The sequence below is a fragment of the Pseudopipra pipra genome, chromosome 4, assembly GCF_036250125.1.
Source record: "Pseudopipra pipra isolate bDixPip1 chromosome 4, bDixPip1.hap1, whole genome shotgun sequence".
NCBI lineage: Eukaryota > Metazoa > Chordata > Aves > Passeriformes > Pipridae > Pseudopipra > Pseudopipra pipra.
Window position 1 is genome coordinate 2,924,227 of NC_087552.1, and position 24,308 is coordinate 2,948,534.

At 43.6% G+C, this 24,308-nt stretch overlaps 1 protein-coding gene across 3 annotated transcripts in view; it reads right to left on the reverse strand.

Moving 5' to 3' along the window:
- The window catches only part of ARSJ (arylsulfatase family member J), a 40,757-nt gene extending 16,978 nt beyond the window's left edge, over window positions 1-23,779 (reverse strand). For all 3 annotated transcript variants that reach the window (XM_064653847.1, XM_064653846.1, XM_064653850.1), the window contains exon 1: window positions 23,136-23,779. In XM_064653847.1, the coding sequence (XP_064509917.1) occupies window positions 23,136-23,494 (359 nt within the window). In that variant the 5' untranslated portion in view covers window positions 23,495-23,779. The remainder of the gene's footprint in view (window positions 1-23,135) is intronic.
- Between the last annotated feature and the right edge of the window lie 529 nt (window positions 23,780-24,308).

The following is a 24,308-nucleotide window of genomic DNA, read 5'->3' on the forward strand; positions in this document are numbered from 1 at the left end:
ATACATTCACTGGTAATGACACAGGCATTTTTACATGACCAAAAAAACCCCAAACCCTGTCATGCATGTGTGGAATATTTTTCAGCTGAAACTCCTAATTCTGTGACAGTTTTTAGGAAAATTATTTCTCCTTTCCCTAGGAAGAATTTATTCAGCGACTGCACCCAAGGGACGTGAAAGATATCCATTATAGGACTGCCTTTCATAGGAAGACATCTCTCATAAAAATGACATAGTCCTTGAGGTAGCAGCCAAACAGTTATTGTCTTATCTTATCCTTTAATTAAAGTACTCACTTTGGCCATTTAGTACCATTTCTGAATTAGTGCTGCCCTTATGCATTATTCATACATCCAGCACTTGGAGAGCCTGTATCAATCTAAAAGCTGCAAAATGACCTTGAATTGACAACAAGGATGACTGAGGACAAAATGGTAAGATTGTAAAAGACAGGTTAACAACTACCACATTGTGGGTTTATATGGCATCATTTGAGAGAGTTAATTGCTTTATAATTAAAGAACGTTATGACATTGAAAAAGAGAGGATTATGCTGTGCTTCAGAGACACCTCAGGTGTTTCAGACACCTTCACACAACATCCAAACTTTGTGGCAGCTGTAACTTCTTATTAACCATTGAACAACTACATAAACTCACCATTTCTGAGGGTGACATTGGAGAACGTCATGGTTCCATGGCTTTACTGAGCTGAAGTGTATCATAGGCCATTAAGTCTCTTTGGAAATCTTAGATTAGCCTTAAAGGCACCAATTTAAAATTAGAGATACGTTATTATTGCAAGAGTATGATAATCAAGTGGCAACGGCCATAATCCCTCTTTAGCATTTATAATATTCCTATTATCCTGCTCTATGAGATGTCTCAGGCTCAGCTGTCTCCCAGAATCTATTACAGAACAGATTCTGGCCCCCTTAATCAATATGTAGCTATTTAAATAAAAGGATAATTCCATCAGTTTCAATTGAATACTCTTCTGGATAAATTTTTGCTCAGTGTCAAAATCAATTCTATTAATTAATTCTATGAATTAATGCATGAAACTCCTTTTCTAGCGTGGAGGTTCATTGGGAATGCTGATTAATTAAGAAATATGCTTGGATTATTATTTCTGTTCATCTCAGCTTTGCTATTCCATTTGTTCTACTTATTGCAGCTTATCATACAACATTACTGTAAAACATGTACATGTGCATCAACAGGAAATGATTATCTCTTCCTTCAACCCCTGTGTATCACACAGCAATCCAAGAGAGCAGGATACCCACTGGAGCACTGGCATAGAGCTTTGCCAAGAAAATCTGCAGCCCAGATAACATGAAGGACAGCTTTATCCAGACTGATGAAAAAAATGCATTTTGACTTTTCAACAACATCTCTGGGTTTTCTGGGCTGACATTTCCTGGCACCAGCAGTGGCACTGAATCATCAGCAACAGGAATAACCTTGACTGGAAAGCGAGGGAGGGCTGGGAGCCAAGAGACACCGTCTCCCCCGTTCAGCAGAGTTTTTAGCCTGAGCATCCCAACTGACTTCTAATTCTTTCGTCCCTCTGACCCTTTGGTATTAGTTTCTTAGCCTTTCGTGTTGCTCACCCCTTCCAGCAGGGATGGCACTATGTCTGCTGCACAACACAGCTCAAAGTGGGCTTTTTAGTCCTGACAAAAAACGTGGGCAGGATGCAAAGGAGCCTCACCTTGACGCTAAAACTGGTTTGTAACTGGATTTGTTCAAACACAGTGCTTACAGGCACCTACTTATTTACAATGATGACCAGCAGTTAGGTGCTAATTCTGTCACATATTGTTGGCTACTGGATTTTCTTTTCCACTTCCCAATTCACCTGAGAAATACTGCATCCAAATCCCTCTTTCAGAACTGACCAGAACACGCAAGTCCATTTTTGATCAGACAAAAGCACTGTGTGCAGCTCCCAGAGAAATAACAAATTAAGGTAATGAAGTATTGTATTAACTCGGGCCCCAGATGACAGGTTCCTGATTGACAACATGGGGAAATGGAACATCTTTGTTTATTCACAGGGGAGATCCCACATGGCAATGAACTGCTTTCACTGCTACTATGTGAGTGGATGTAGGTGTGCTGTTGTAGCACAGGGAGAAGGAGTGGGGAGCAGTGTTTCAGGGCTGTCAGTCAGTTCTGTGACAATTTTTAACTACCACATCAGAGATATCACATGCTGTATAGTAAGGCATTAAAAAGGAAAGTAAAATGTCTGTATTCAAAGCATGATGTTCCTCTTGCTTTAGGGATTTTCTGTAAAGCAGTAAAAGTATGAAGACAAATAAAACCCGTTCCCTGCGTATTCTTAAATGCTGAGGTTGTCAGTTAGTTTCTTTCTCAAAAGCTCCATATGTTGGAACTCAAAAGGAACAAAACACCTTCAGCTCTCTGCAACCCATGGCTGGAAAAGACCTTTAAGATCGAGTCCTGCCATTGACCTAATGATGCCAATTCCACATGAGTGTCACATCTACAAGTCTTTTAGATCCCTCAGGGGTGGTGACTTGAGCTTCAGGTGTTCCAGAGCTTGACAGCCCTCTTTTGGTGAAGAAATTTTCCCTAATATCCAACCTAAACCTCCCCTGGTGCAACTTGAGGCCTCTCCCTCTTGTCATGTCGCTAACGGCACTTCATGAAGCTCTGTGGGACCTCCTGGGGAGGTTTCTGCCCCTGCACCAAACAGGTTTGAGCTGCTCTCTTTGCACCCTGCTCAAATTAGGCAAAGGCTGGGAGAAATGTAAGGCTGCTCTGTGGAGGAGGAGTGTGACGAAACTGGAAAAGCCTCCGTGTCACATTTGGTGGTTGTGAGATGCCGTGGCACGGGCACCATCCTGCTACACTTCTCCCTTGCCCTCAGCCTCCTACCCCACAGAAGGCACCAACTGGAGCTACCACAGGACAGAGGTTAAGAGCACAGCTGTTCCCAGGCCACCCTGCAACGAATAATAAAGTGATTTGGAGAAATGCTTCTTTATTTCCCTCCTAAATCCGGCTTAGCAAAGCAAGCAGTGCTCTCTTGGATGTTGCTGCTGCACTCCCTAATCCCTCCTAACGACCAGTAATTTCTCATTTATATTGCTCCTCACTCACATCTTGCTCTACTGTTTGCACTGCAGGAGTGCCCAAAAGCCTAACAGGAACTGAGGCCACAGTGCAATAGCCCTGGAAATAAAATGGAGCATAACAAAGGAGGGGAATGGAAACGGGTGCATTATCCTTGTTGGTCCAACAAAAATCTGGAAACCACATCTCTCACACGTCTAGCAATTATGCCTAAAAGCTGACAAAGCACATGTAAAATATTCGCTATAAATGTTAATATATTAATGAAGCTGTGCCTTATTTAAGATGTTAGCAGGTGATTTTGATCCCAGGCAAAATACCAGGGAAATGACTCACGTAATGGAGCGAGCTGGGTAAGAGTAAGCGAGGCGTAAACGGGACGCACGCAAAGTTTTGGCAGTGTGCATCCAATATATCCAACAATTAATTCCTAGTACATTTATGGGACCTACATACAGATGCCATCAGCATTAAATGCCTGCCCTGCCCTCTGTGGGGCTTTCTCCTCCCTGTCTGAAAACATTTATTTACTAGAGTGATATTAGTATCACGTACCCTGTGATAAGTGATTTAAGGACAGACACCCCCTTAAAAATGCAGATCACTCACTAAAAATTAAAAATAAAAGGTAGAAGTAGTGATTCTTTAAGAAACATTAGTTGTTCAGGAGAAAGGGAAACATATTTAGCATTTAGCAAAGCGTTTGTTTCATTAAATAGATGAAACAAGATTCCCTGAGAACATCCCTTTGTATGGACAGACCTTCCACACCTGCTTAAATTGCTTGGAGACAGAAGAGCTTTCTGGAATGGGATGGATTTAAACAACTGCCTGCTCTTGAACTGATGCTTAAGTGCATTTCCACAAGAATTTTAGAAACCAGTCTATATTTTTTTCACATAAAGACACAAATAAGGATTCCCAAAAACATGTCCCTAAATCTCCATGAAATTGATACAAGTCACAGCAACTAACAAAAGGCCACTGAATCCCAAACTGCAATATGAAACTTCCTCTGAAAAAAAAAACAAACCCTGATGCTTCAAGATGAAAAGGGCATACTCTGTTTTCTCACAGGTGCCAAACCAAAATTATCATCATCACAGAAGAGCAGCTCCTACACATTTGCTCTCCACCCTCAGGGTTTCTGGTGGGAGTCAAGCATTAGTTGGAAAAGACAACAGAGGGATCATAACCCATCTATTCTTCTGAAGGGCAATTATCTCTGTGAAATGTTACTCAATCAGTGGCAAATACTTTCTGGCTCCCAAACCACTTATGTCCTGGCAGGATTGTGCAATTATGCATTTCAGTGGTTAATAATTGTGGCAATAACATCGAAATGAGGAAAATGCTGTTACGCCAAACAAAGAAGCATCATCATTTAGAGTCTTGTTATTTTCAGTGTCATCTGTGCGTGGGAAGGGAAGTTTGGGAATTGTGGGGATTGTAAAGGGAGAAGAGGGAAGGAGAAGAGATAAGAATCAGGCATGCTTCGCATCTGCCATGAACGAGAAGAATAAATATTTCTTCCCTCTTTAGGAGCCAGGAGGGTTAAAGGAGGAGAAAATCAGCAGCACAGCAGTTTGCTGATGTTGTGAAGCAGTGCCTGGGCTGTGACTGCACCACAGCCCAGAGCTGACGAGTGGTGACAACACCACAGAGCTGCCTGCATTTGGGGGGACGGGAACATGTGATGGAACCGCTGAATATCAACCCCACATCTGCTCAGCTCCATCTGCACGAGACTTCGCCGCTCCCCGCACAAATCTGGCTCCTCGGCGTAGCCCTAACGGGTCACACAGGAGGGAGGGAGCCCAGAGGAAGCTGTGAACCCACCAGGGAGCCTGTCAGCTAACTCAGTAACAAACCCCTCCTCTCTAGTTCCCTATTAGCAACAGCGCTGTATAACTTGTTTGCACAGCTCTTCCCTCTCAGTCTGACAAATCAACGTCCCTGTGTGCAGTTTTAAGTCATGGCCAACTTTACAAACACTGTCAGAGCACGGGCCTTACCCGGCATCACTTCCCCACAGGTTTCTCACAGGAGTGGGTGCACACTATAAAACACATTTTCAACTCGTTCTGCCAATGTGCCCCTGCAACTGAACCAGTTCTCCACTAACTGTCCCAGTTGGCCTGTTCAATACTCAGCACCTAATATACTTGGAATTCTGGTAATCTGGCTGCGTGGCTGCAAAATTCCTCAGCAGTCCATTGCACGGCCAGCTTTTCACGAGCAGTGCTCGATAAACTGCAGGGCCAACTTCTTTGCTTTTATTTGTGTTAAAGTCAAGCATGTGCTTCTCAAAGCCAGGCTTATGTACACGTGTTCAAAACCCAAACACAGGGGAGCTGACCAGGGAGTCAGCAACAGAATGGGAGAGCAGAGAAAGATCCATAAAGCCTCAGCTCGCATTCCTTGGGAGCCGAGAGTCTTGGGCTAAAAATGCATTTTGGCTCTGATTTGGGAAAATGAAGTTTCTCCCATCTTTCTCATGTAATGTATTTAACCAAGAGAGAAGCAGCACTGATGGTCACCTAGAGAAACTGCAGCCATCCCTCCTGGTAAGAATGGCAACTGTTGCCCTGTATTCAGAATAAAGGAGATATAGGAAGGGAAAGATGAAAAATCCACAAAACCCACATTAGAATCAGAGGGGAACTTCATGATCTCATTAGGGCTTGATCCAGTTATTAACATCACCCAAAGCCTTAAAAGAAGCCTCTCATTATTTTTTGTACGTTTTCCTTTAGAACTTTCAGTACATAATATTTTAGACACAGAGCCAGCAGTGGGTATTTTAAAACAAATAGATACTTATCTAAAAATCCAAATAAATTTGAAACCCATCCAATCTAGACATGAAAAGAGTGTAAAGGACACCATAAAGGACAACATAATTTCCTCCCAGATTTCCAATGCTTGCAAGTTCCAATTTTTTTCTGCTTTTGGGGGTGGTAGTGGTTTTGTTTGGAACGCCATTCAAACTTAAACCATCCAGCAAGTTCGCTCATGTTGCTCCCCTCCTCTCCCTTTTTCCCTTGCAGATTGCATTATTACAGCCAAGAGGGAAATAAAAATCTTGTGGCCAACTAGTTTTCTGCACTTGGTGTCAGCGAGCATAGCTCGGACGTGATGCATCCGGGCAGGAACAATGGAATGGCAAAGAACTGAACTGGATGTGGCAATGGCAAACACCCCGGGAGAGCTGTGGAAAAGCCACGGCTGGACACACTTTCTCTGGAAATACAGAAGTTTGGTTTGGTTGTGGGATGCGAGAGGAAGTTTTCTGCTGGCTCTTCATTTTTTTTTTGGTGTGTTACATAAGCTCCCTTTCCACTTTATTTTTATAACAGCACATAAATATTTTATGGACTATGGGCCTTTGAACTGCATTCCTCTGACCCATTGACTGATTCCCATTTGTGTCTCTGAAACTGTATCCCCTGTGCTGTGAGAAATGCATCCTCCTGGCCTGCCAGATAAACCCCAACAAAAACCCACAACAGTGATTCTGTTTGTTGCCAGTGCTACAAGTCAATAAATTTCTACTTAATATTGAGGTTGCCTGGAGACATTTGTATCCTGATGTATTAAAAGCATAAAGTTCAAACAGCTTTGAATTCATTCTTTATATACTTTTTGTTAGCCACAACTAAACAAAATTTAAAAAAGGAATAAGAGTAACTCTTCTTTCAGTGAGGATTAATGAAAATCCCTGATTTTCACAGAAAAATAAAACTAGAGCTGTGTATAGGTATGGATCTTATTGCATATCTGGAATTAGAGCTGCCAGTGATACCCAGGCTGTTCCAAGGCAATCCCAGGCTAACATTTGGTGCTTCCTAAAGTGCATAAGATTTTCTAGTATTATGGAAAAATAAGTATCTAATGTAAGGCCTTTAACCCAGCCCATGGAAGTATCCCAGTCCAACATAACCAAATAGCTCTGCACTAATGATGCTTTCTAGAATCCTCCAAACTTTTCCAGTTCAGGAAAAGTGTCTTTGTTGGTTTTTCTTTTTTTTTTTTTTCCCCTTCACTTCTTCCCATCTGTCTTCATTCTCATTCCTGTGAGATGAAGGAAGAAACCTTAAGCCTGAAAACACAGCCAACTGCAATTCTAGGATCTAAGCTGGAAGGATTGGTTTGACAAGGAAATACCTACTTTTCTGCTGAGATTACCTGCATTTCCTGCACAGGATCTGAAAGAGCTGCTCCAACTCTTTCCCAGTTGGACTCACAATTAAGACATTAGCTTCACTATGATTTAGAGCATGAACAAACCTCCTTTTTATTTCATTCGCTCCGGAAAAATCTCTCATCTCTATTCCTTCGGAGCACATAAATATCCTTTGCATCAGCTACATTGCAGGATTTTATGTGCTGGAATAAAAGCCTCTCTGGGTCACTGGGGTTCCTTACTGAAGCCATAGAATGGGTTGGGTTGGAAGGGACCTTAAAGCTCATCCAGTTCCAACTCCCTGCCATGGGCAGGGAACCTTCCACTGGACCAGGTTGCTCCAAGACCATCCATCCCTATTATTAGCCATATTTACACAACCCCTAATACAGCTGCAGATATTCTGCTGGTAAGAAACAGAATGCTGGAGCCAACAAAATAAAAAGCTCTGTACTTTGCTCATCCACCTGTTTTTCTTTTGCTTTTCTTAGCTGAAAAAAATACTGGTTTTTGCTGTCTGCTCTTGGGATGGAAAAAAAAAAAAGAAGAAAATTCTCATTCTCTCCTTGAATCTGCAATTTCCAAGGTGTGTTACTGAGACAGGAAAATGAAACAAAACCACAATCTGACAATATTTAAGTGCCTGACTACTATGGAGCTCTTGATTAGCCTACAGATGGAAAAGATGGGTTTAAATTAGCTTGCTGAACAAATGGAATCACACAAAGCACAGTTTGCCTTTGCATAACCCCTCCAAATGCACAGAGACTCTGCCGTGCTCTCACCAGACAGAAGGATTTCTCCCACTCACTCCCTCAGGAGTGTGCTTACAGAATTCCACTTCTCCTTCAAAATCCTCCTCAGTTGTGCCCTTCAACTGCTTGTTTAAAAAAGCATTAAAACTGCAGGCAGTTTACTTTCTTGAAGAGAAATCAAGCAAAAATATAAATAACCACCATGCCTGCACACTGCAGTTTTCCATCCTCAAGCAAACTGGCAGCTCAAGCAGCAAAACACAGGTTCAGGAAAAGTGGAATTTCTCTACTGAGTTGCCTCAAACAATTATAGAATCACGTTCTCCCTGCCAGGAGGAGTTTTGCTCTGGGCTCTTGCTCCCCTGGCTTTGGTGTTATCATCCACCTACACAAATTAGGACGTGGTTTCTTTCTTTCCTCACTTTTTAAATCCCGAATTGATGAGGTGCAGACTCAGAATGAGTGGTATCAGCAAACACACACTGTGGGAACACTTGTTTCTTCAAAGGCTAATACTTGTGTGCCATAAATAGATTAAATTTCAGCAAAGGGAAGCAATCTGTTCTCTCCCTGTCATGTTTTCCAGCGTGGCAATCTCTACTTACCTAAGTGGACTGTCTGGGTTTATTGAGACTTATTTAACTAAGCTACTCATTTAAGAAAATCCACACTTTATCAAATTATAGCTTTAAGGGAATTACATGTTATGTTTAACAAGTTATTTCTGTTTTAATAAGTCATATCTTTTTCATTAACTGTGGAAAAAAAGTGTAAGTGTATTAAATAAAATTAAATTAAACTGTAAATAGGGGCTTCACTGGCTCCTAAATTTAGATTCATCTAGACAACAAAACAAAGATATATCAATGTAAAAATACACTAATTAAAAAAAAAAACCAAAAAACCAGAATCATGGGAATACAGAATGGTTTGGGACCTTAAAAGGGACCTTAAAAGGGACCTTAAAGATCACACAGTTCCAACCCCCTGCCATGGGCAGGGACACTATGGGAGTGTTGCATTCCTAGTTCCTGATGCTGACTGAGCATCCCTTGCTGGTCAGACTGGGAAGGCAGAGGAAAACATGGAGCATGCTTTTGTTCCCACATGAGTTATATAGGTTGACACAGTGGGTTGACAGCCCTTGGCTGTCTTTGGCAAAAAGCAAAAAAAAAAAAGTAATAAAAAACCCATAAAAGAACAAAATAACCCCCCCATAAAATAAATTTCCAAAATTGCATTTTTGAACTGCAAGAACCACTGAAGTAAGTCTCTGTTTATGCTGAGTTACATTTACAGTAAACTTTTCTACAGTTCATTTCCAAGTAATCTCTTTCCTTTGCTAAGGTTTCCTAAAACAAATTATTGAGATTTATGACACGAGGCCTGCAGTGCTCAGGCCATTTGCATAAAATACTTGACTATACTTTTAAAGGACGTGAAGTTAAATTTATGCTCTGTGTCTAGTTCATTTAAGACTCAGAAGTTGAATACTTTCCAATACAAAGTCACTACCCCAAGTCTGGACCGCTGCAGACCCGGAGTATTTCCCCTCGTGCCAACGCCATCGATCTGATGTTATTAATTACCAAGGCCAGCAGAGCTGGGTGCATTTGAGGTTTTGGGGCTGACTGCAACTGAAAGATTTCTTTGAAAACTCTTTATGCAGGGAAACCTTTTCAGTTTGGATGGAGGTAGTGCAGGCAGACTGAGTTTCTGTGTGGCATTAGCAGCTGATAAGCCTCGAGCAGACGGCGGAGAGGAAACATTTTAATTCCATTCCTGCCTGGCCGGTGTTGTACCAGCACCAACTGTTTCAGACACTTCTGCAGCGTGGTAATGTTTGCAAGTGTTTTCCTTCAAAAATGGGCAGGATTTAATTCCAAGTACTCAGGACTGTTTTGACACAATTTATCAGCTGCTCCCAAACAGAGTGGGCTGGGACCACACTTGTTCCATTTGCTGAATTCAAAATTTCCCCCGTGCGAGCCAAGGGAATTAGGCTAGACAAGGGTGTGGGGGGGTTGTACACTTTTGTTGTGTTTTGTTTTGTTTTTTTAAAGCCAAATACTCTGGCCATGCACACTGATTGCCAGAAGACTGAGAGTTCAAGTGAGACAGCAGATTTACCTTCCATAGAGGAATGTCTGAGCGACAGAGCTTGCCCTCTCCAGTAATGTCAGTTTATAAGAAAAAAAAGGCAATTTTTTTTATATAACCTTGATGTTTCACTCTAGCAAGGGATTTTTTTTCCTACCCTCTTTGTCATAATCCCTGCTCTTTGAAGAGGAAGACAAGAAACTCTTAAGCACAACTAAGACCATGCATGGTTTGTTCCCAAAACCAAAATCCAATTCACTGATAACAAGTGACAATTCCATTTTGCTGGACACGATTCAAAAGCAAATAAAGGTCATATTTCTAATAAAACTCAGTATTAGCTACAGCAGAGGAAACACCTGGAGCGTGCCTGATTGGTCATCTCTAATCTTTAAAACCTAATGAGGCCCCAACAGTAATTTTGTGGGAATTGTCCTTGCTGTTAAACTTCAAAAGACCCAAAAGCTTCAAATGGTCTTTTAAGAAAACACCTTCATATGTCAATGCCCATTAAATCATGAAATTGGTCTTTCCTCAGCAGAGAAATGGAGGAATGAGAATTTTAAAGAGTACAAGTGTACTCGTATTTTTTAACACAGAAGCTGCAACACAGACCAATTACTGTGATGAAACACACCCACGCAACTTCATCTTGAATGTCTGTGAAAACAAGGCTCAGCCCCACCTACAGAGAAATTACAACCTGTAAAAGACAAACCCTCCCTTTCTCTCTATCAGAATGCCACAAACAAGATTCAAATCGGAGCAGCCTGGGTTCCCAGCTTGTTCCAGCCTTGCCCCCTTCCAGCACAACACCACGGCTACAGAGGAGGTGCTGCCTGCTCCTTTGGGGCATTTCTCGCCTCGTTTCTCCACAGAAATATCCAAACAAATGAAGATGGAACAATTGACCCGTTCTTATCTTTATTTAATACCTGCAGATGACATCCACTAACACTCCAGCTCCGCAGGATGCATTGACAACAGCACAGGCCATTTGACGTTGGAATGCCAAAACCCAGGATCATTCTTTTGTTTGATGGACCAGAAACACAGAGAAGGGAGGGCAGAGACACCTCAAACCCAAAACCAAACCGAGACTCCAAAAGCCCAAAGTTGAAAAAGACATCACAAAAAAGACATAATTTACTTTGAGGGTGGGGAGGCCCTGGCACAGGTTGCCCAGAGGAGCTGTGGCTGCCCCATCCCTGGAAGTGTCCAGGGCCAGGCTGGGCAGGGCTTGGAGCAACCTGGGATAGTGGAAGCTGTCCCTGCCTGTGGTAAGGGGTGGGACTGCATGGGCTTCAAGCTCCCTTCCAACTAAAACCATTCCATGATATGCCTATATAATTTCTTCAACTAATACTGAAAATATATTTGGTAAATTCAAGTTGTAATATGATGAGTTCGGAATAAATATATTTAAGCTACAGGTTTTTTCGTTCTTAAAATACATCTGTGAGGAATTAGTAAAAGCAATTGGGTTAATTACATTTTTCGTGATTATTTTCATAGGGGTTATGAATGTATTTTTCAGGTGAAATTTATACAGGTTCAATTCCATTACTTGGTCAGACTGTGAATTTGCACTCATTGAGCTGCTGCACTGTCTTTTGGAGAGCTGAAATCCAAAAGGAAATTGAATTACAGAAATAACCTGAACTAATAAACAGGAGGCCATTCACTTACAATAACCACAGAGTAGTGCTTTTGGGGAGCAATAATCAATGGCAAAAACTTATTTTCTCACAGAAAAAAAGGTCTGGAGCTTACTGATAGTCCAGCCTGAGGATGAGTCAGCAGCAACTCAATGCTGGGGGCAAAAGCAGCATCTTACTGGGACCTGTACAAATGCTTGAGTCAAACATATGACATCCTGTTTAAAGTGTGGGAATTAAACAGCTGACAAAGGTCTTTCAGGTCTGTTAGAGGGAAAGGAAATGCATTTGCTTCATAGCCAAACATCCAGAGAGGGGACATGGCTCCACCTTGGCCGTTATCCTATTACGGATCGGCGCTGCACCAGAACGTGGGTGTTCTCACAGGAACAGACCCAGAAGGATGATCATCTCGGTTTCATTTGCAGATCACAGCTGAGCAGGTAAAAATAGCACGAGACCTGTTGTTTCTTGTGACATTTCCTACCCATCAGCAGCGGAAAAGCCTCAAACACACTCTCTGATAAACAGATTTTCTGCTGAGGTAAATTCCTGCCAGTAAAGGAGATGATGTACTGCCTTCCAATTACTCAACCGTGAAAATATTTTAGGAACTTTGGGATTTAGAAGAAAATATTGAAGGGGACTGGTCAAACTTTAACTGGAACACTGTGTCACCTTCCAATAAAAAACAGGTCCAGATATAAAAAGTCCAGAGGAGAACATTAAGAGCCATCAGAGTTGTATGAACCAGATCTGTGCAGAAAGATGGAAAGAACTGATCTCTCTCAGGCTGGAGAAGGTAAAGGCAGAGATGTGATAACAGATGGACAGGAGATTTATCACCTTTTTCAGCAAAGTTAGTTCTTCACTTGAAAACTGCCAAGAGATCAGAGGCTTAAACTACAGCAAGAAAGATGGAATTTAGACAATTTAAAAGCTCTATAACCAAAATCATAGCTAAGACCGCCTGGGCAAAGCGTGCAAATCTTTGTTGAAAGTTTTTAGGAACAAGTTATTATGGCATATTTTAATAATACTTTTTAATGATTTCCTGAAGAAGGAGGGACTAGGTAATTTATTAAGATTTCTAGAACCACTGTTTTCTAGATCCAAAGCAGACACAAAGCAGCAAGTGCCAGTTTGTTCCCTGCACTCCCGCCTGGCCGGAAAGCAGCCAACAGCAATTCAGGGAAGTAAAGGGAACGGTGTGGAGAGCACCAGCCACTCATCCAGCTGGGATTCTCTTCCCCACGGCCCCCTGTGCCGTGCACAGGAAGGACTGGATGCCCAGGGATCAGCTGAGACACCAGCCTGAGCAGCACAGAGGGTAATTTGTTCCCCCAGCACAAAGCCTCGTGCAGGAGCCGTCGCGGAGCCCGGGACGCCCGCAGTCGGACAGAGAAACATCTGCTTCCCCAAAACCACCTTGTTCCCATCTCAGCTGGCAAACCCCAGCCTAACCAAACTTCCCTGCACTGCTAGGACAAGCTGGCAGTAGCAGAGAACTACATTCCAGGGCTGGTAGTAAATCAGTGAAGCACCGTTTGGTTTGAATAAAGGGTGAACTTAAAAGGAGAATAATCTTGCCTATACATCATATCACGTCACATATCATATCCTCTCATATCTAATTAGAAATCCCTGAACTCTGTCCAACTGCCTTGGCTTTGTTTTCTTTTCCAAACACTCTTAGGAGTAATGCAAACTTCGTAAAGTTCCTTCTTCTCCTGTTAGCATCACTTTTTTCTCTTCCAGTTTTAAAATAAAATACTGATGAAAGCTACAGGGTACAAATCAAGTATTTATTAGAAAATCTTCTTTGACAACAGGTTTTTAAACTGTCTTAAAATATTGCCAGAACTGTGAATGTAGTATTATCTATGAAACCCTGCAAAGTGTATTTACTACTGTGATCAACTCTAATTAATCCAGCCTTAAAATACACTGATAAGGCAAGTATAAACTTTCCTTATGGATACAAAAGCTTTGTGCACACCAGTAACTGATTAACAGGAACATAAATTTTCATGGCATCTGAAAGATACATCAAGGCTGCTCAGCCAAAAATTACCTGAAGAATTAGAGAACTAAAGGACAGGGTGAGACAATTCTTTCTCAAGGAAAAGACTTGGTTTGGCTCTTCCTCTGCTTGATGCCAGAAGCAAATAAAAGGAAAATGAAGAGAATGGATTTAGGTCTGGGCAGCCCAAACTGATTGGCCTTGAAAGCAGAGAGAGGACTCTGAAAGGACATCCTGGTGGGCTGGTGTCCAGGAAGAGGTTTGGGAGGCTCCAAGGGTTTAAAACTAATTCTGGAACGACCTGAAAGGCTTGAATGTTTTCTGTGGATCATATGAGAGAGGTCAAAGAGGCATCGTGAAGGATGGGAGGGAAGTGTTGCACAGAGAACCAGTATTACCATGGATATAATAATTTCCAGTGGTTTTCCAGAGAAGGATGGGACATTGTGAAGGAACTGGCGACCGGGCCAGGTTAATAAATGGTCTCATCTTCTAAATCACAGGCCTACCTGCCTCTGACCACAAACACATTTATTATGAAGATCAGTACTTTGTTGAGCAGCAGAAATGCCCCAAAAGCCTCCCCCCAAACTGAAATGACATGAAATAATTTCATACAGAAATGTGTCACTCTGATTTTTTCTTTTAAGATGTCTCAGGCTGCATCTTGTTTATTAAGAAAAACAAAGCAGAATAGCCCACCAACTTAATTTTGCCTTACCTAAGCTGAGTCACCACAGATAATGGTAGCAAAATACATGCTTTTGCTCCTGAAGTGAGAGGGTATGACTCAGTTACAAAGCTGAGTAACAAGAGTAATCTTGACATTACAGCTTTTCAGATTCAAAAGCACTTTAAAGACTCAAAAAGAAAAGCTACATCTACAGATACATTAAAAAAAAAGCTATTAAATCAGTTTACTGGTGAAGATAATGCAGTGTGGGAGATAACAGCTGGAATTCAGGCTGTTAAACTCCAGTGCACTTCCAGGTCACGTTTGGTAGGAGTAGGCAGAGCACCAGAAGGATGCTGAAGGAACTCACTTGGCTCCTGGATCAAACATGGATCAGAGCCCTGAGGTCAGAACAGAAGACATTAAATACACTACTGAGCCACTTGTTCCCAGTGGGAAAGAGCCAGCTGTTTCACATGATAGAAATGTCATGTGCCATTAGGAAAGCTCAGAGCAAGCAGAAGCATTTCTACAGCCAGATGAAGCACTCCCAAATTTCAAATGGATACAGAAACGTGGAAACAGAAGCTGGTAAGAATGGAGAGGGCCATGAGCCAAGCACCAACACTCCAAACACTTTATTTTTTGCCTGGAGTACTTCTTCAAGGGGAGAAACAACACCGAAGTAAGTTGTTCCTTCCTTCCCCACCTCCACCTGGAATTTTATTGTTGCACATCAGAACCATAAAATAAGTTAAGATTTAAGACTTAAGCAGAGTGCAAATCAGAATTGTCTTGGAATGATGGTAGTAAAGCACATACAAAAGTCAAAACTTTCAGCTTTAAGAGAAATCAGCCAGAAAACTAGAAGAGCTTCCTCTGAAGGCTCCTGAAAACAGGCCCATGGAACACTTAAGGAAGGGGCTGCTATTATGCTGTGGTCATTAACAAACTCACTAATTACATCACTTGGCCCTTAAAAAGAAAGAAAATTTCAATATTAAATATAAAGAAGTTCATGAAACACGTTTCTTTACTAAAATTCACGATCTGGTACAGTTAGGGAATTCCCTAATAGTCAAGATTCCAATTTCTTGAATACTTGGCAATACTTTTTCATTTCCAGGAGGAAACAAACAATAAGAGAGAGTTTATAAAGTCAGCACATCCCTGCTGTGTAATATAAGTTGGCAGGAATTCAGGAAGCTCCAGGGGTCCCCTGGAACCCGGTTTTCTATGACTTTATCAACTGTGATACATGACAACTGAAACTAAGCAGATAAAATGTGATGGTAAATATTGTTTTGACAAAGTTTATTGGATTCAGAGAGGCACAATTTGTGAGGCACCAGTGTGTCTATTAAAGTATATTTAGTCTAAAAGATACTACACTGCTTCTCCCTACCCTGAGACTAATTTTCTCCACTCCCTCCAGCTTCACATTTTCCTCAAATTATAGCGTTTCTTCATATTTGTAATTTTCTCCCTCTTCAAACGGAAGGGAACTCATTTCTCATGAGAGCTTATGTCACAGAGCTTGCCTCCACAGCAGTACCCTTGGTACCCACTTGTGTTCTATAAATGCTAAGAAAAATTACATAATGTTATCTCGTAATGGTGCAAAATTCTCTTTCAGGGAAGAAATGTTTTAAAATGCATAAATGAAGATAAAAGCAGGGCGAGTGGGAAAACGGACACGAGAGATTTATCTAGAAAACAGCTAATATTCTGATAAATGGATGTATTGGAATTAAAATGTGCTCCAAAAAGCTGAATTAATATTTCAATTAAAAAAAAAACAAAAAAGTAAAAAGGAAAACTAAAATAAAAGCCAGAGTAATGTAGTTAGAATGTTGCATTTACACAATATTGAGAAAGCTGCCATGGGACAAATGTCCTCACATTAATCAGGTGTTTAAGTGCAAGCAAAGTAAGGAATAAGTTTGGTTTCTATATAGGAATTTTCTGCCCCAGTGTTGAAAAGAAACATTGTGGGGCTGCAACATACCTATAATATTAATAATGTCTACTTTAATGCTTATCTAATGCAGTCTCTGCAGACATGCATTTAGGAAGATAATTTTGTATTTGAAGCGTATTAAAATGTATATAATTATCCCAGATTTGTTTTCCAGCTCTGGCAACATCCTGTCCCTCCAACCTAGAGCTTGCTAACACGTTGATAAGAGCCTGAATTAATAAGCAGGTGATAGCTGACACCACTAATTAACATATTACAGCTGCAGTTGAGCTAGAACAGTGAAACATGCTTAATTTCCTTCTTATTATGAGCCAGCAGGCACAAAGAAGTTCCCTATTGAAAATTTTTCGATTTCATCACAGACCACAAAGCCATTTTAGTCCAACCTCAATGGTTAAAACACCTTTTATATTAATCCTTTAAATTTGTTACCCATTAGGCTTGTCTAGGTTTCTTTCTGAACTCTTCATCTTTCACTCCAGCCTCCCCATTTACATTGAATTCACCAGCCTGGTGTTTTAAGTAAGAAAACCAATAAATTGGGCAGCTTTGATAAAAAGACTACTCATGCAGAGAAAGCAAACACATCCTACACAGATCACTCACACAGGAACAATGTTCCCTTGCCTTGTGCTGTTTATATTAATGGAATAAAGGAAGGCTGGTGAAATTACCCCCTTCATTCTAAACCAGACATTCTAGAACTGAGCAAACTCTCTCCAAGAGAGAAAATCTGACTGGGAATCAAGGCAAAACAAGGCAACAAATGCAGGGAAAATAAGAAATCTCACGGATTGATTTAAAACCCAAGGTGCAGAAAACTCAAACCCAGAAGTCAGATACACAAAAATTATGAAAACAACCCCCTGGGTCTGGTATTATCACCCACAAAGGTATCATAGAAAGAAAGTAGACAGATTATTCCCTTCTTCTAACCTTTAGGTCATAAATCTGGAAAATCTTCCTGTGAAATGTATAGCATTTAAATGAAAAACATTGATTTAATTTGTTCCTTTTAATTTGGTCTAAATGAAAGCAAAGCCCATCTTTTTATTTCCCGTTTTATTTTCAGACACCCATCTCAGTTTCCCCATCTTGATTCACTTACAGGGCCTCACGAAGGAAGAGCAGCAGTGAAAAGGGAGAGTTGAATAGGAGTCCAGAGCTACCACTCGTCCAAATATTCAAATTATTGTTACAGGTAGCAAGGTGCATCAAGTACAAAACAAACATATTAGGAACAATGCTGAACGAACTAAATTCCTTAATTACTTTAAGCCTAACTTTTCCACGGAATATAATTTCTCTTTTACAGTTTAAAACCCACAACAAAACCAAACCACGGGATAAAAGCCTGTACCTTCAACTCCTCAGAGTTCATTTACAATCACAGATTTTCTAAATTTATTTCCAAATGCTGCTTTAACTTCCTGCACTGTGTATAATTCGGACACGGAAAACCAAAAGTCAGATTCCCCAACAGAGTTAATTTTAGCTGTCAGCTCACAGTATGGTTGTCCTATGCAACGGACCTAAACCATCAAACAAGGTTCTTAAATGCTGCCAGAAAGTGATGCAAGAAAAAGTCACCACAACCTGTGCTACACTTTGCTACTTTCACCACCTTGTATTTGTTTGCAAGGAGTTTCCTTTCCAGCTCTCTCCTCCACGTGCTCCTTTGCACATTAATAATTACAGAGATGTGCACAGACTTCTCACAGAGCAGCTCACTACCTGGGCCTAATTTTCTGTTGGATGCGAGCACAGAGGCAGAACAGAACAAAACAAGGAAAGGAAGTTCTTGCATCTAATTATTTGTTGTCTGTGCATGCAGCACGTAGATGTATGTATGGACAGTGTCATCCTAAGTGAAAGACAGAAGATGAACATGGAAAAAGATACCTCAACATCTTTGGCAGCAGTCCCACCCACGGTCCTGAAAGAAGTCAGCAGAAATAAACAATGACATACTGCAAGAGTTATGAGGCCTGGGGGAGGAAATCTTGAAAAATTCCAGAGAAAAGAGGATATGGAAACCAGGAATTTCTAGAAGGAAACTAAAGCACAACTTTCACACGGTGCTTTCTCAGAGTGAACGCTGAAATCACTCCTAGCATTTAACACTCCTTCATGCACACTGTCCCTCAGAATGCCTTCTGTAGTTAATCTGTACTTCAAATGAGCCACAGATGGATCCGAGCTGGAAGAGACACCATCCAGTCCAACCCTTTTCCCCAAGACAGATCCAACTACATTATGTCATTCCTGACATATTTGTCTTGCCTGTTCTTAATGACTGCTGATGAGGAAACAGCAATTTCCCAAATCCGGCTATTCCAGCGTTTCACAACCTTTAGGCTTGCAAGTTTTCCCTGTTACCTAACGTGGAGTTTTCCCTACTCCAGAAAGCCCCTCATTTCTGGTGCCACCCATCACGACACTGCACACACAGCTTTTAAAATACTGGAGATTTACCCCGTGCCTTCTCATTATTCTCTTCTTTAGACTAAACAACTCCCTTTCTTCTGATCTTTACCCCACAGTTATCTCCCCGAGATATCAGATCACCCTTCTCTGGACACTCTCCAACGTTGCTCTTGGAGAATGATGCCCAAGTTTGGGCATAAGTGCTCCAGCTGTGGAGCAGAAGGGCTGCCTCACAAACCTACCAGGCTCCCCCGTTCTCACAAACTCATCTGATGTTTGCCTTTTTTGTAGCTGCGTGACATGTTGACCTCATATTCAGTGCATGATTCACTACAATTCCAGCTACTTTCCTAAAGAAACGCTGTGTAAGGAGGTGCTCACCATCCTCAGCTTGTAAAGGTTCAGCAGAGTATCTTCTGTTTATCACTGCTGGCTTTAATTCTGCTTTTTTTCCCCAGGCTATTTCTCTAATTTGCCAAGATGATGCTTGATATCACCACGGTCCCTTCATGCTGGCAGGCCCTCCCACATTTCTGGTGTATTTAATCCCAACGTTTTATTTCATCATCCCGGTTCTTAATGGAAACACTGATCGGAGTTAAACTCGGGACCAATGACTGCCAGGACTCTTTACTCCAGAGCAGATAAAGTATCAGATCACCTCCAGGTACTTGGGGCTGATATTGTGCAGCCCTCATATTTCCCTAACTGCAGAAGAGGGAATACATATAATGGAGTGTTACATACATTTCCCAGCATCCCGTCAAGGCTCCGAGAGCCTTCATTGCAGCTCGGAGCACAGCAGGTAACTTCCCAGTCATGCACCACTGTGCTGGATCCTTCCCAGAGCAACGGCAGGATGGACCACTGTGCACCCAGGAGGCAGGGGAAGAGGAGGCTTACCAAGAACTCTGATCCCCCAGAGTAACACACAGGACTATTTATACTAAATTAACACTCAGATTATGCTTACTGATTATACAATCTGTCTGCTTTGGATGAGCAAATTCTCCATATCTCACTTTATTCCAGGGGAAAAAAGGATTTATTTCCCCAGACTTTCAACATTTCCTCAACACCTTCCGTCTCCACATTCCATCCATTGTGCAAAGCTCGTTCCTGAGATTCGTGTAGGGCTTCCATGACTTGTAAAAGGGAGTTCAGATTCCTCAGTGCCCTGGAACTCCAACTGTCCATGGGTCCCTACAAAGAGTGATCCCTATTCCTGAGGAACCTTCCTGTGGCCCACAGGGATTCCAGTGCCTGTAATTGTCCTAAGGTTACACGTCTGATGGTCAGCAGAAAACTGGGAGCTTAGAGGAGAAAGGAGGTGTCTGCTGCCTACAAAATGCCAAAAACATTTATGGCATATTATCTCTAGATTCTTTCTTATCAGTCAGGGTTAATTCTCAAATTCCTTTGCTAAATTAAGTATTGCTCCAGCAAATACCACTGCACTGCATAATGCCCTCTGTGGAATTGGGGTACCTACCCCAACAGATGTTCATCATAGTCTTTGTCTCACAGGAATACTTGTCCTGTTGGTTGTAAACCTACAGAATTTCTTAAAACTGTCTGACTATGCTTCAATAGTTCTTCACTTAAAAAGGAGATGGCTCTCTGTGTGGGTATCCTTGGATATCTATCCCCTCCCTTTTCCTAGCAGGGAGAACTTGAAGATTTGAAGTCTCAGGCATTATTTTTATGTTCTTCTATGTAAATGACAGTAACATAAACAACGAAAATGTGTTTATTTTTACATTTCTTTCATGGATGAGCTCAAAGGTAGTCTTAGAGTTAAGCTGTGTTCTGCTTAAATTTAGTTTCTGAGGCACACCTGTTACTTACAAGGGGAAAAAAACCACAAAAAATACTGTATCACACAATTCCTCTGGAGGACAATTTATGTTCAATCATACCCTCTGGGAGAAATGAAAAAGAAAAAAAGCCAAACATGCCTAGAGCCTTTCTACAATGAATCAGTAACCTCCTGAGTACACACAGGCCACTGCCCTGCTCAAACCAGCACGAGGGATGAGAAGGCAAACAGAGGGAAGAAGAAGTGATCAGGATGACAAGTTCACCCACTGTGGTCCAGCACAGACAGGAAAAGGAGCTAATTCTGCCTCTTCCTTTAACTCCCAGCCTCCTTCCCTGTGCTCATTCACACACAGGACAACCACCAAAGGAAGAGTCTCTTTACCTACACAAGCCTCAGAGGAACTGCCTGGACACCTAACAGCACTTGTCCTGGATTAGAAGTTTCCAAGTCCTAGCATTTTAAATAAGGTACCTCTACTGAGAAAGCACTAAAAGCAGTTATCACAAGCATTTATCTTCAGCCAGAATGGAAACAGTATTCTCTGAGTCTGCCTTGTGAATACTCTCCCCAGCCTATTAACCCCTCGCCAATCCCTCCCTGATTTCTCAGTCATGCGAGGCAGTTCTTTCTCTCTGCCGCTCCTTTTTCCCTGGAGTAGAACAACATAAAAAACACCAAAACGCTCTAAGGGTTTTAGAACAGCAGACTAAGAAAATAAAACCCAAGTATAAGCAAATTTCTTTTTTCCTATAAAAGGTTCCAAACCCAAAGTAGGCAGATTTGCAGAACCGTTTCCGCCCGGCGAGCCGATGGAAAGAACGGGGTTCCTCAGGACTCGCTTACCTTTTACCATATTTAGAGAAGGATCAAAATAGTTAAACTGACTGACTGCTACTCTTGACTTTCATTCTTTTTCGTGTTAGACAACCTCTGCAGCCTCCAAGAGCCAGAACAGCACCCTGGTTCCCCTGGAACCCGGTCATCCCATCGCTCCAGCTGCTGCGTGAGTCATTCCAGTGCAGCATGACATTCCCTTTGTAAAGCCCTGGTTCCCAAACCACGCTCCTCAGAAAGCTGGCTGGCTACGTGCTGCTGGCGGAGCTCCTGGCTCCCAGCGGCTGCACGCCTTTGAAGACAACAGCTAAACGCTGTCCTCTTACACGTTTCCCTTGTAAGCTGCTGCTCTAAGTTGCCGCGGGGCAACTGTGCTCCTGTGAATGACTGAGGAGGTGTCTCGAAATAACTTCGGAGACACGGTCTGCCCAAGGAAAAAAAACAGCCCAAACAAAAACCCGTGTGGAATTCTTGCATTCTTGCTCTAGATAACACTGTCAGCTCTTCATGCAAATCTCCCTGGTCCAGCAAGTCTGGGAACTAGACCGAGACTGGGAATTATCTCCAGCTCTACCATATGGAGATGCAAGAGAGCAGGCCAGTTGCTTGTTTTATTTAACATGTGTTTCTTTTACCAGTAATATTAACATTGCCTTGTTCCTGTTTATGCTCTAGGAAAGGAGAAAATAAACTTTTTTTTCCTCTCATTATGTTTTGCTCTTTTAAGAGTTCCCTGCTCCTGTCAAAAGGAGTTAAGCTAAACAGAAACAAGGCAGTTTTGTTCCAGAGTAAATGGGTCCACACTTGGAGCTATCTGGAAATTGTTCCTGCGGTTCAAATGCATACACTCCCCCCGTTAATCCTCATTAACCTTCTAATGTAAGAAGGCCTTGAGGTTGGGTAGTTGATTATTTAGTTAACAGACCACAATAAACACCATTTGACGGATACCAATCCACGGCTTTCACCATTTGGGTCAGGCACCTATTTCAGTGGCTTAAGAGAAAGGTTTCTAATGGTTCGCAAAGTGACAAGAGGGATGCTGCGGCTATGAGGATGCTGACAGGGAGCCCGGGTTCCCTGCGCTCCTCCACACGTGACACACTGGGGAACCACCTCATAAATTCAGGACAACCCTTGGAGAGAGACCCGTGATGTAACTGCAGCGAACACAGAGGAGAAAAGGCAAGGCTGGCAGATCCCTGAGACGACTCCTCCTCTAAGTGCCTCGGAAATCACCCAGCCAAGCGAAGCCGATCGCTCCCCAGCCATAGCAACGTTAACTTGACAAGTAGCACGTATGTTAGTGATGCTGTAACCATGAACGTGCTCCAGCGCTCTGCGGGGCAGCTCGCAGTGCTGAACCCTCCTGCCTCGCTGAGACAGCTTAATTTGGCTATTTCAAACCTATTAGAAGTCCGTTTCATTGAAGGTTTTTAAGCGAACCAGAGGGGCTCCTCTCTGCCCACAGGTATCCCAAAGGTGAACCGCCCGGGGTCACCCATTCTCCTTCCAACAGGGACAGCGTTTAGGCTGGAGAGGTGAATGATGAAGTAGTAGCAAACTTACTTTCCAGTGATCAATTGGCTTCTGGATGGCGTGCACATGGGCTGGACATAGTAGTTCTCCAGTTTGACCCCTTCGGCAGCCAGCTTGTCCAGCGTGGGCGTCCTGATCTCGGACCCGTGGTACCCCACGTCCCTGAACCCCTGATCATCCGCCAGGATGAAGATGATGTGCGGCTGCGAGCGGGGGGCGCCGGCCCCGGGCTCCTCTGCCAGCGGGGTCCCGGCGGGGCCGGCGCGGCGGCTGCCCCAGGCCAGGTAGCCGCAGGTGAGGAGGCTGAGCAGGGACAGCCCGGCCAGCACCGCCGCCACCATCCTGCCCGGGCAGGGGCGGCGCGGCCAGCGGCGCCCACCGCGGGCCATCCACCGCGGCGGGACGGGAGGAAAACAGCAGCGAGAAGGAAACAAACCAACAAAATCCCAACAAAGCCGGGCGGCCTCGGGGGCGGGCAGCGCCCGTCAGGGGTCCCGCCGCCCGGGGGACATCGCAGTCACCCCGACTTGGGCAACTTCAGCCGCTGGAGCCGGTGCCGGAGCCGGGCGGGTGGGCAGGGCCCCGCCGGGGGTCACAGCACCCTCGGCCCGCCCCCGGCCCCGCGCCGGGGCGCCGCTGCCAGCCCGTCCCGGGGCCGGTGCCCATGGCGGGGCGAGCCGGGGCGCCCCGGGACGGGACGGCACCGGGATGGGATGGGACGGGTCGGGACGTGCCGCCCCCCGCCCGCCCCCGCCGGCGCTGCCGGCCCCAGCCGCTCCCTCCGCCCTCCTCGTCCTCCTCCTCCTCCCTCTCCTCGCCCCCGCCCCCGGGGACTCCCGGCCCCGCCGGAGGACAGGGACACCCCGGGCCCGGAGCGCCCACAGCCCCTGCCCGCCCCCTCCGAAACCCCGGCTCCTGCCCCTGCCCGCCCCGTCCGCAACTTCTTTCTCCCCTTCCCTCTCTCCTCCCCTGTCCCCGCACCTCCTCCTCTTCCCTCGCCCGCCCCCCGCATCCCAGAGGAGAGCCCCCCTACCCCGCCCCGCCAGCCGCCCCCCAGAGCGAGGTGGTCCTACACCCTCTCCCCCCCCAACAAATATTGATCGGTTTAAGTGTCTCTGACATGGCCACAAACATCTGGAAGGTATGAACGTACCGGATTTGTTTGCAGCCACAAAACGGCCCCAAATCCCAAACTCTCCAATT